Genomic DNA, 12,286 nt, shown 5'->3' with positions numbered 1-12,286 from the left:
TCCATTTAATACAGAGCAGTAATATACAAAATGAGGTTTGGAAAGGTGTGTGGGCAGCCATAGTACGGTGCTTATGGGAGCATAGAAACTTAGTGGTGTTCAATCAAGGAGTAGTTGATGCAGAAGAAGTGTTTCACAATGCCCAACTCAAATCGTGGTTATGGCTGAAAAATAAGGCACAACATTTCAATTATTCTTTTGCTGAATGGATGATGAATCCTCTAGTGTGCATCACCAGTTGCAAATGAGTAAGGCTGAAGACACGTATTATGCAGCGAAGGTATCAGGGGAAGGGGAAGAGCTGGCTGAATGCAGTTTTGGAGCAGGCTTTCATTCGAAGGAAGGAGTGCCTTGGACCACATTATGAATATGTAAAGCATTGGATGCTCGTGGGGGTTGACAGAGTAGGTGAAATGTTGGACGCAGGGAGAGAATACCTTGGCATAGGATCTCAGGCAATATGTTGCAGTAGTGGTTTTACTGCAACCTGCAGGGTGAATGACTCATTCCAGGTGTGAGGTGGACTGGTGTTAGAGGGTCTAATGCCTAGCTGTTTGTTACGCTTGCTAGGATGCCACTGCAGATCCAAAGAACCTAAAAGGGATTTGATGTCTGAGAGGTGTGCACGGTTTGGCTTTTGGCACCACATGGTTCGGCTTTTAAGTGTGGAATTACAATTAGTGGTTCGTCTTTTTTGGGTTGGAAAAGGAACAATCGATACCATATAGAGCAGTATATGACCCTCTTATATCAGCTACACTTGTCACTCGAGTAAACACAACTAACTGAGAGGATCCAAGTAAGACAAATCCAGGTAGCATGGCTGTAGGGCTGTAATTGGGGTAATAGTTAATGCAATTGTATCTGTCATCCTTACTGTAAGTGGCTGGAGACTTCATACTGGAAAAGAAATTAATTGGCAAAAGGTGATAAACCAATTGCATGGCCAACATCTATGAATGAGGACCTATTCAGACTAGATGCTGCGCAGGGACCTATTAGGATTTGTGTTGTGTACTGTTATAAATGCCTTGGTGTTGTCTCAAATGTGAACCTGGGTTCTGAAGTAGTGAAAAAGAATGTTTATTGACGAAGCTGATTGAGTTGGGGGAGTTGGCTTAAACTGGAAGTGGCCATCCTGGGCAGTGTGCGGCTGCTGCAAGCTGATAGCTTAGTGCTTTGCAAGATTGCAGCAGTAACCATGTCATGAACGAAGAAGGCAAAAGTATGAGGGGATGGAATTCGTCTAGTAGTAGAGGTGGGGGCTGGTTTTTTGGCACTTAGGATGCTCTAAGAAGTAGACAGCTTTCCAGCTTAAACCCTGTAGTGTTAAGAGATTCAAACTGTAACTATGTTTTGTACTGTTGTTCGCTTAACTGTAGAGTGGTCTTGTAAAAGGGTTGGGACACCCCTTATGTGTCTCTATTTATTCTATTAATTTATTGCTGATAAAAAAAATATATAAGTGTCTACTTTAAAAAGAGCTAATCATATTGAACTAAAAATAGAAGTTTTTTACTTTTTTGTCTAAATTGTTCCATCTAGTAGAGGTTCAATAAATGAGACTTTGATTTTAATATTATAGAGGTTTAATATGCACATTTTGTATTATAAATTTGAAACTTAACAAATTAATAATGTAAGTGTCATCTAACTGAAAATTGTATCATTAGTTAATTGTGTTTATAATGAATGTTCATGACTATGTCATTTAATCCCAAATATTTTGTAAATTCATATGTTGATTATATACTTCTATTTTAATATGTTATAATTTAAAGTTGAATTTTCCCAAATAATAACAATAGAAATTATATTATCTTATTTCGGATATTTAATGTGGAAGGTGATATTAATGTAGAAATGGAAATTTTTAAATTATACATTATGGAGTGAGTGTGTTTCAGAGGTAATGAGATTTTGGTATTTGTTTGTGTAGGTTCTTGGTGGACAAATCATTCAATTGTTTCTACTCTTTAAAATGAAATCACATGCCAAACAATTGTCTAGAGGTCATAAGACAAATGGTACTCAAGTTGAAGGGTCTAACTGACTTATTTTTGTTGTTGGTGCTTTGTTACATGAATCCATAAGCAATTAAAGAGGCTATTAGAGATGGATGGTATATGAATGGGGACCTTGGTGTTAGACAACCACATGGTTCTATAACAATGAAGGATAGAAGAAAGGATATAATGTATTGTAAGGGAGAGGTTATGAACTCACTAAAGGTAGAAGTAGTGTTGTTGAATCATCCAAAGGTTTTGGAAGTTGCTGTTGAATTATAAACTCTCACCCTTAAGGTATTCATTATTGCTACGCTATTAATATTGTCTTTATGATATTTATAAACAAAAGTTTATTAATAGGGAAATGTTGTCAACTCCTTGCAAGCAATATGAGAAAGAGAGAGGGAGCATACATTTCAACGTCCTTAAGCTGGTAATGTATCTACAACAACCACTATGACTTTAACTCTATCACCTAATAGAGGGATTCCACCAAATTTAGAATGTTTCTCTGCTGAAAATTGCAAATCCCTGAGTTTTTGTTGTTCAGCCATGCTATATGACTAGTTTGTTTTTAACTGTATCTTCTAATCAATCTGATAATTGATGATGTAATTAATGTTGTTAAACTTATGCAATATTTTTTACTATCTTTTTGTTTTCATAATCGATAATGTACTTAATGTTACTAACCTTATGCATTATTTATGACTATACTTTTTTATTTGATCATTGATAATGTAATTAATATGGTTAAACTGATGAATAATTTATGATTATCAGGAAATGCATGAGGCTGGAAACAATATGTTTTGTTTGATAAGATCTAGGATTCCAGAATTGTTAGTGCAACAAAGTATAGGTCTATCATTATCTTTTTGGTTCCCTGTCATGGATCTCTGTTTTATTATTGGGCCAATGGGTAATGACTCTATTTTTTTAGACCAATCATGACGATCAATGGCAACACAATGGAGATAAAATTATTCGTGTTACTACATTTTTTCCAGAACAATACTTTCACACACCTGATTTTCTGAAATTAAAGACGTGCCTTCGAATTTCTTCAATCTTTCCACAATTTAGAATATCAATGTGGAGATAAATACCAAAAATTTTAGGATTATAAGTTACCTTCAAGAAGTTATAACAATAACAAAAGGCCAAAATAGAGGGATTCCACGTAATAAGTGAAAAGTGAGGGTGGGAGAGTGAAACCTGAACCTTCACAAATTTACTTTTTTAATCCGCCGCCTCTATGGTTTGTGTTCATGTTTTGGATGCTAACTTTTATTAACTTTTATTATTATTATTTTATTCTTTTTTATAATTTCACAAAAATGGTATAGTAAGTTAAACTTACATTTAATATTTATTTTTTATACATCTTGCATCCCTAATGTGGAAGCTAACTAATTGTTATAAATTTTATAATTATTAGTGTAGGTGTATCATTTCTTTAGCCCACATTACTCTTTTATTTTTGTCCTTGGTTTGTGTGGGTTGAGCCCATGGTAATAATGTCCATTACGTGCCTTCAATTTTCTTTGGCAGCTAATATGTGTTTTCCTCAAAGTGCAATTTATTAGAAGAAATTCAAAACTTTGTTCCTCTTCGAAAGAAGGATTCTTGATGAAGAACTTCTACCTCAAAAGAATGAAAAGATATTGCATAATGAACTAGAAGAAAATCATTAAATATAAATCAATTTTAGAGACAAAATAATTAATCATTGTATTGAGTAAAGTATATATTATTTTAGAGACTAACAAGTTTTTGGTATCTAAATTGATTTCTATTATTGATATAAATTTATAAATTAGTTTCTAAATTGGTATTCGATTAGCCGTCAATGTTTTAATTACTAACTACTTTAAATTCTAAAGTTGGAAGTTAAAACATTGATAACTATTTAGATATCAATTTTAAAACTATTTATTAATATCATAAACAACTTAATTTCAATAGAATCTGCACCTCTACAAAATTCCTTCAAAGACGAATCTAAGGTCTCTTGAAAGCATATATTATCCAAATAGAGAAAAAAAATTCCCTGTATTTCATTTCCACAGCCATTTCTCTCGTATTATTTGCATGGAAGACAATTCATGTGAAAAAAATTAGCTAACTTTTGACCTTTCTCTTGAATAATTATCTGTTTGATTATTATATTAGCAGTTATAATTTCGTTAAAAATTGGATTCAATTTACTTTGTTTAGGAAAAATACAATTAAGCCGCAAAACACTTTCAAGAGAAACATACTCATACGTTTGTTTGAGGTTAAATTATTTTAAATGCATACTATTATATTTTATTTAGTTCAATTCTTGATTTTGAGCCTAAATTAAACTGTTTGATTGAGGAAATAGTATATCATAAAAAAAATAAGATGTTTTAAAATAAAATCAGGAGAGAAGAAAATTGAGAAGGTGTGAGAGAAAGAGAGATAAGTGAGAAGGTTGAAGACGCATAGGGAGTAGAATGAGAAAGGGAAGTTGAGTTGTTTATTACTAAGAAACAGATAGCAAGATAGTTAAAGAGTTGTGAGATGCAGATAAGGTTGTGATGAAAAGACGAAGATGGATAGGGCATAGCAGTGTTGTTGTATCAGATCCTTTCTTGAAGATTTGGCTGCATGGGCTGCACACGAAAGGCAAATGGCATATGGGAATTGTAATCCCTCACGCTCTCATCAAACCCGTTCTCCACTTCTCTTGCTCCTTCCACTGCCAAACGTTGTTGCTGCTCAAATAACACAATACAAAATTAATTTAATGCTCAAACAAAATCATTTTTCAGCATTGAAAGAGTGGGTGTGTGTAATGTATTACTTACCCAGAGAAAATTAAGTTCCCTGTTCTCCTCCTCCAAGATCTTGTCCTGAACAGCAATCACCAGAAAAAGTTATCAAGTTCCTTTTGCAATATTATAATAGCATAAATCAAAGATTTCAATTACACATACATTTCTCCGGAACATCCTGTACACATCCATCTGCAGAGAAAAAATAAGTTCATCTGTCAGATAATGTATATATTGTTTAATGTTTTTCTTCTATTCGAGTTTTCAGTGCACAAAATAAACTGAATTAGCTACCATGGACATTAAGTACACCCCTTATCAATAGAAGTTATATATTATATATGGTTATATTTAAATTAATTTCTTCATAAACATTTATAAGAAAAGAGAATAAAAAAGTTATTCTATGAAGTAAAACTGTTGTACACATTAATTTTTTTGTAGAAAATAATTCATATTGGCTTTTTCAGAATAAAATTTTATACTCATGAATTAGTTTTAGTTTTGAAGAGTTTATTTCAACTTTTTCTTTTCACTTTTGTTGCAAGTATTTAGGAAGAAGTTTAGTTAAACAAATCCTACATATTTTAATTATATTCAGTTTTTAAACCTTTCTAAATAGAAGCCAGGAAAACTTAAAAATTTAGCTTCTTGAAGATTCATTTGCCTGTTTCTCACGAACACTGACGAGGCCAGTTTCTAAGGCATCTTCTAAGGCCATGAGTTCCTTGTAGTTCAGAGAGTTTATGTCTTCCCCCTTCAAGTGCCTGTAATGTATAAGTTGGTGAAAGGTGATGAGAGAGATAGAGAGAAGTAAGATCGTTAAATGACTTTAAAAGGTGCAATTAATGTTACAATAATATACCTGAGCTCAATTTGCATACTGTCATTCTCTTTCTTGAGTCTCTCAATTTCGCTGTTTAGGTTCTGAGTTCAACAACATTAGTTGTCACAAACCCTAAAACACTATTTGTCTTTCTTTAGAAAAAAAAAACATAGAAAATAGAAGGGAGTATACGATGTTGAAAAAAGCCAGAAATTCTCAAAAGGGCTATTTGGAGTAGATCTGACTCTCTCTATGCCGGTTCTAATGCCAGACAATGGAGAGATTCATCAAGTGTGAAAGACGTTAATTTGCATAGAAAGTCTTTATTCCTATACATATATGTTCAGTTGCTGTTTCATTTTTTTGCAAGGAAAAAAGTAAGCAAGTGAGTAACGTTTTACTGCCAGATCTGTTCATAGATGTTACATTTCTTGTAGTTCCTGCTTCTCTTTTTTGATAATAATAAAAAACAATATAATACTCATATATAGGGAGAAGGTACAACCCAAATTTAGATCTACTCAGAGAATTCATAGTTCATGTTCCATAGCATATTTTTAGCAAAAGTAGGTCATATTTTCCTTTGGACAAATTGAAAGCAAACACAAAATAGGAGCTACATATTAACCAACCTCATGCTTGGCATCCCAAAGCCTCTTCCCTGAGGTCTTGTGGTACCTCTCCAATATGTCAATCAACCTTCATCAGCCAAAACAAAAACCAAAAAGTAAGAGTTTAATTTGTAGATCAATCAAATAGTACTATTTCCATGCACCTGGTCCCTTGATAAAACTACCCTTTATGAATCAAGAACAGAAATTAAAAGGAAAACAAAGAACAAACTTTGACATGAGAAACACGAGAAGAAGCTATACAGAAACATCAAGATCCTTACGTGGTAGAAGGGCTGATGTAGTCATGCATCTTTCCAGATGCAGCGAAGATGATAAGAGAAACTTGTGCATCACATAGAACAGTGATTTCCTTAGCCTTCTTTAGGATCCCATTCTTTCTCTTAGAGTAGGTAACTTGCCTGTTGCTCGAGTTCTCGATCCTCTTGATCTCAATCTTTCCCCTCCCCATATTCTCAGAATCCCTTTTCTCTCTTCTATGTTCTCTGGTCTTCTAACTTGTGAAATGGAGTAGATGAAAGGGTTGCAAAGATAAAAGTAAGAGAAGAGGTAGCAACATGCCATAACAGGTTTGCGGATAAGAAACTTTCTTAGGGGCACAGTGGAAAGTGACAAAGCCAACCGAAGTAACTTTTACATGATGTTTGATTTGGCTTTGTTAGTTGTCGCACTTTCTTAACCATTGGTCTCCTTACACACTCTCATGGTCATTTAATTGCTATGGTTTATGGCATTTTTTTTGAAATTTTCATTTTGTTATTTAAGTGGTTTGTTATCTATAGAGTTAAGAATTATGGGTAGGAAAGGGGTAGGGTGTGGTTGTGTGACTTGTTAAATTGGGTTTGGTGCTGGATTTGGACGACACGTAATTAATTTGCATTGAAGTCTGTGATATACATAAGCACATGACTTTCAAAGCTAGAATTTGGTAGTGAAGCTAGAATTTGTTTGTTTGATAGAATAGGGATTTTCAAAGGGAAAAAGAAAGATGAAAATTTTGGTTTTAAAAAGTTGAGATTACAATTACTATTTATAGTTATAAATAATATTTATTTTGAATGATGAAACGGAAACAAACTTAATGTATATCTAGAGAGTGTTAAATGAGAAGACTTATTATAAGCGAGTGAAATGAAAAGATATTTTTAAGGAATAATCATGTAATCGCTAGCATAATCAAGAAATTGAAACTAAATTTAGAGACAAAAAATAATTAATTGGTATAGTGACTAAATTAGAGACCATTTTAGGGATTAAATAAATTTTTGGTTTTTAAATTAGTTTCTATTATTGTTAAATGATTTCTAAATTGATATCTAATTAACAATCAAAGTTTTACTACCAAATTTAGAATCTAAATAATTGATAGTTAAAATTTTGATTGTTAATTAAATACCAATTTAGAAATTATTTAACACAATAATATAAATTAATTTAAATTTTTTTTTAATTTTTAAAATGATCTCTAATTTAATTATTATTTTAATTAATTATTTTGGTATATAAAAATTGGTTTCTATTTAAGAAAATCAGTGAATTACTAGTAATATGATATGATGTAAGATTTTTCAGTTGTTATATAATTATTAAATAATATGATATGGGAGATACCAATCCCGGGTTTTTTGCTTTTTTTTTTCTTGTGAAAGGTATAAATGAATTTTTTATCATAAAAAAATAAAATTTTTTCCTTCTCCTCGTTTTTTTTATAGATATTTTCATTGATCAGTAATTATAATAACACTAATTTTTAATTTTTTGATATAAATACTAAATCCTATTTTTTTTATTTAGAAATGAAATCAATTGAATTTCAATAAATATAAAGGAAACTAGTTTGATAGATTAAAAAAAATTGTATACATTAGAAAAAAAGAGAGTTTAATTTAGGCTACATTTAAGTAAAGAGTTTAATTAAACATTCATTGCATATACAATTCTTATAAATATAAAAGAATACTCATAAATTTAATTTAGAAACTCATGAAGTTATTAAAATAATTAAAATATAAGAAATTAAAAAACCTTTTCTTACAGAATAGTTGGGATGATTTTTTATATAAAACTTTTTTATTCCTTGAAAATTATATTTAAAAAATACGTAGTATTCACATGAGAAGCAAAACTTGCTTCTTTGGTAGTGAATTACATTGGCCTGTAGGGACAAAAACAAACAGAAGTATAATAATCAGGGATGGACCATCAAATCAGAAGAAGGTTAATTAATCACGGATTCCCATGATAAAAACGAAGAATATATATTTGAAGTAAAGTCTCAAAAGGGCAATGGATTTGTTTGAAACATAAAGGGAAGTGCACAATTTGGTCTAAGTCAAGGTCATGGTTGAAACAGGAAGAGGAAGATAGGGTCTCTGTCATGGTTTGAACAAGCACCTGTGTGTGGATGATTCCTAGAAGGGGGAGTCTCTGATTTGAAAGGTTCGTAAATTTCTGAAATGACAACATTCACTGAAGGAACCCAAGAATATTTCTCACACACAACCTTCTTCGATTCACTATATCCATTGAATTATTGTGTGTTTCTGTGATTGATTGCAAGTTTATGGTCTCAATTTTGTAAAGTAAGTTTCTCTTAAATTGAAAATATTTCAACATGTTTTTAATCTCTTGAATTAGATATTTTTTGCAGTAGATTTCAAATTAACCTTTGTAGTTTCTGCAAGTTGAAAAACAAAAAAAAAAAGCTTGCTTAATTTTTTACCTAACGGCCAGTTTGGCAGCAACGATAAAGAAAGATGCTGAAAATAAATAATCTCAATAATCACGCACGGTTTAATAACGAAGATTTGCGAAGAAATGAGGAAAAAATTAAAAGAAAATTAAAAAAGACGTGTAATACTACTGTTCATATAATCTCAAATTAGTGAAAAAAAGGGGAATTGCTCAAAACAGTATCACTCTTAAACATGTCTATAATTGTGAAGATTTGCTATAATTATGATCATAGACATAAAAGCAAGAAAATAAAAGGAGGAAGACACTACACACAAAATAAAGTAAGAAAGAGAATGCAAACGAGTCTTAGAGTGAAAGTATAATTGATACTGAAAGTCTATTGACACCCTTTCATACTAATAGACATGTAATATTATAAAGTTTATTGGTATGGTTAAAGGACAAATAATGATCTTTTTGCCTATAAAGTTTATTGGTATGGTTAAAGGACAAATAATGATCTTTTTCCCTAAGTGATCAAAACTAATTTTATTAGACTGAACATCATGCATAACCATATGATCATATTGTTATGGGCGTCCAAGTAAAATATGTCCAACATCCATTGGTATAATGTTACACAAAATGGTTTCTTTATAAGACTCAACGGTGATTGGAATATTTACTTTGTTACAACAATACCACCATCCTCTTGAATTCATTGTAACTTATAAGGTTTTAGATGGGGTGTGGTAGGAAGATTTAACTTCAGGATCATTCTTTCACTGCAAAAGTTACAACATGATCCACTATCCGCAATTAAAGAATATGTTTTGTCTAAAACTTTTGCATCTTGTGTGGAATAAATTCTCCCATTGTGATTGTTCCGAATTACTAGAATGGTTACCAAGTAGTCTTGTGACCATGAAACATTTTTTCTGACAAAGACTTTTATGAGCTATAAGAGGTGGATAAACAAAAGAAACATTTTCACTAGAACATTGTGTAGTTAAAATTGGCTTTAAAATGAACAAAATTGGTTTCTCGAGACGTGAGTGACTCTCCGTAAGGACTTATCCGCAGTGTATTGCGCAAGTCCCCTAGGATACAACAGGAACTTCCCGGAGATTTTTGAGGATCAGAACTAGCAAGTTTCTCTTTAAAAGAGTAATAACCAAATAGAACCCAAAAATATTATAATAATAAAATAATGAGGAGAGAGAAATTGAAAAGGAAAAATGGAGAAGGAAGAAGATGGTGAATGGAGGGTTTGAAGAAGATGAAGAGGTGAGGTGTGAGATGCGTTTTCTGAAGGAGGGGAACCCTTGTTTATACAGGGAAAAAAGTAACAGCCCCAAACGGCCACTACCCACGTTCCAGCAGCCATTGGTGGCACTATTCCAAGTTCCAACGGTACAACTTCTTCAACCTCCGAAAATCCAGCAATGTGGAGGCGCAGAACTTCCAAGTCGTGCGGCACGATCCAAGGTGGGGAGGGCAACGTTTGCTTTTCAAACTTGGAGTCATTCTCCGCTTCACTCTGCTTCCGAGATTTCCTCCAACAGAAGCATCGAAAGATTAGGGTTTTCCACGCACAATCTGATTTCTGTTTCACACACTCTGTTTTTCGTTTTTATTTTGCTATATTAGGTTCTGTTTTACAACAATCCCCCACATATTGCAAAAGATAAAACATAGAGATAGAGAAAGAAAAAGATTTTGGGTTCATCTAAGATGTAATGCATCAGAACGGGTATAGCAAGCTATATGAACCAATCTTAGATTGATGAACGTAACACATAGTGTAGCTGGTATAACAAGCTATATGAACCAAGACACTAAGTATGTGTTAGAGGTTTATCAATCACAATACACCCCCACATTACTTGTTGTTATCGCTGTGTTGCGCCACTAGGCCATGCGCGTGCCCGGTATTCATGAGTGTTATAGAGATCTTGCCAAGATCTCATGCAAGCGGCCCCACTTGTCACTCATATAGGTGATTTCATCAAGCGTATGCTGCAAATCATATACCACCCATAAGGGATATGAAAATCATTAAAACTTTGTAAATCACTAAAACTCTTTTACCTCTGAATTTTAACCACAAAGTTTATCCTCTAGATTATGCAGTATCTAGCACTTTCACACACACCATAGGAATGGACAAAATTGATTTAAAATCAATATTAGTGCTAGCAGAACTAACAAGTGACTTGTTTTTACCCATATGAACCTTATTCATGGGATCTCCAATCACAAAGGTTGGGTTTCCATCACTTGTTTGTTTGCAAGTGGCTTAAGTCTCATTCCCCTCGATGTTTCTAAAATCATTTTTCTCCCTAGGGGTTTTGTCAGAGGATCTGCCAAATTCCGTTCTGACTTGACATAGTCAATAGAAATCGTTCCACTCTTTAACAGCTGTTTCACCAAATTATGTCTCAATTGTATATGTTTATTCTTTCCATTGTAGCTTTTATGTTTAGCTATAGCTATTGCCGATTGGCAATCACAATGCATTGATACAGATGGGGTTGGTTTCATTCCTAAAGGAATGCTTGCTAAGAAGTTTTTCAACCACTCAGCTTCACTACCAGCCATTTCTAGAGCAACAAACTCAGATTCCATTGTTGATCTTGCAATAATAGTTTGCCTGGCTGATCTCCATGTAACTGCACCACCCCCAAGTGTAAATACATAACCACTAGTGGACTTTGTCTCATCTGAATCAGAGATCTAGTTAGCATCATTGTACCCTTCTAGCACAGCGGGAAATCTACTATATTCAATGGCATAATCCATTGTACCTCTCAAGTATTTCATGAGTCTCGCAAGTGCATCCCAATGATCCTAACTAGGACATTGAGTGTACCTACTCAATCTACCTACTGCATAAGCAATATCTGGTCTAGAAAAGCTCATTAAATGCAATAAGCTCCCAATTATCTGGGCATACTGAGTTTGAGAAATAGATTCTCCTTTGTTCTTCTTTAATTTAGAGTTAGCATCATAAGGGGTACTCACTGACTTAAATTCATAGTAACCAAACTTCTTTAGAAGTTTCTCAGTGTATTTTTCTTGGGATAGTAATATACTATCTCCTTTCCTTATGATTTTAACTCCTAGAATCACACTTGCTTCACCCATGTCTTTCATCTCAAACTTAGATCCAAGAAACAATTTTGTTTGAAAAACTATATCATTGCATGTACCAAAGATTAGCATGTCATCCACATACAAACATATAATGACATATTTACCATTTTCAGATCTAGAATACACACATTTATCAGCATCATTGGTAGAAAAACCTTCACAAAGTAAAACATTATCAAGTTT

The 12,286-nt window shown here is 32.8% G+C and overlaps 1 protein-coding gene across 2 annotated transcripts; it reads right to left on the bottom strand.

The window, feature by feature from the left end:
- Positions 1–4,490: 4,490 nt before the first annotated feature.
- Positions 4,491–6,827, bottom strand: LOC137813485 (agamous-like MADS-box protein MADS9). Of its 2 annotated transcripts, none has more exons than XR_016519414.1 (7): positions 6,535–6,827; positions 6,272–6,338; positions 5,679–5,740; positions 5,424–5,580; positions 4,976–5,005; positions 4,847–4,891; positions 4,491–4,753 (listed from the first exon to the last, which is right to left on the bottom strand). XR_016519414.1 is itself a non-coding variant. In XM_068615775.2 (7 exons), the coding sequence occupies exons 1-7, from the start codon at positions 6,720–6,722 to the stop codon at positions 4,619–4,621; spliced, it is 627 nt and encodes a 208-aa protein (XP_068471876.1). In that variant the 5' UTR covers positions 6,723–6,818; the 3' UTR covers positions 4,491–4,618. The 2 variants fall into 2 exon arrangements, 1 of the variants encoding a protein (XP_068471876.1); XM_068615775.2 differs by having other exon boundaries at positions 5,481–5,580; positions 6,535–6,818.
- Between the last annotated feature and the right edge of the window lie 5,459 nt (positions 6,828–12,286).

Source organism: Phaseolus vulgaris, chromosome 1, assembly GCF_051622355.1.
Source record: "Phaseolus vulgaris cultivar YP4 chromosome 1, ASM5162235v1, whole genome shotgun sequence".
In the NCBI taxonomy this organism is placed as follows: domain Eukaryota; kingdom Viridiplantae; phylum Streptophyta; class Magnoliopsida; order Fabales; family Fabaceae; genus Phaseolus; species Phaseolus vulgaris.
The sequence above is the reverse complement of the archived record's forward strand: the minus strand, read 5'-3'. Positions and strand labels throughout refer to the sequence as shown.

Excerpts from the sequence above, each read along its gene's own strand:
- LOC137813485 (XM_068615775.2), bottom strand. The coding sequence starts at position 6,722 with ATGGGGAGGGGAAAGATTGAGATCAAGAGGATCGAGAACTCGAGCAAC. Across the intron at positions 6,339-6,534 it reads TACATCAGCCCTTCTACCAC|GTTGATTGACATATTGGAGA; the intron begins GTAAGGATCTTG and ends TGGCTGATGAAG. Across the intron at positions 5,581-5,678 it reads AGTATGCAAATTGAGCTCAG|GCACTTGAAGGGGGAAGACA; the intron begins GTATATTATTGT and ends TATACATTACAG.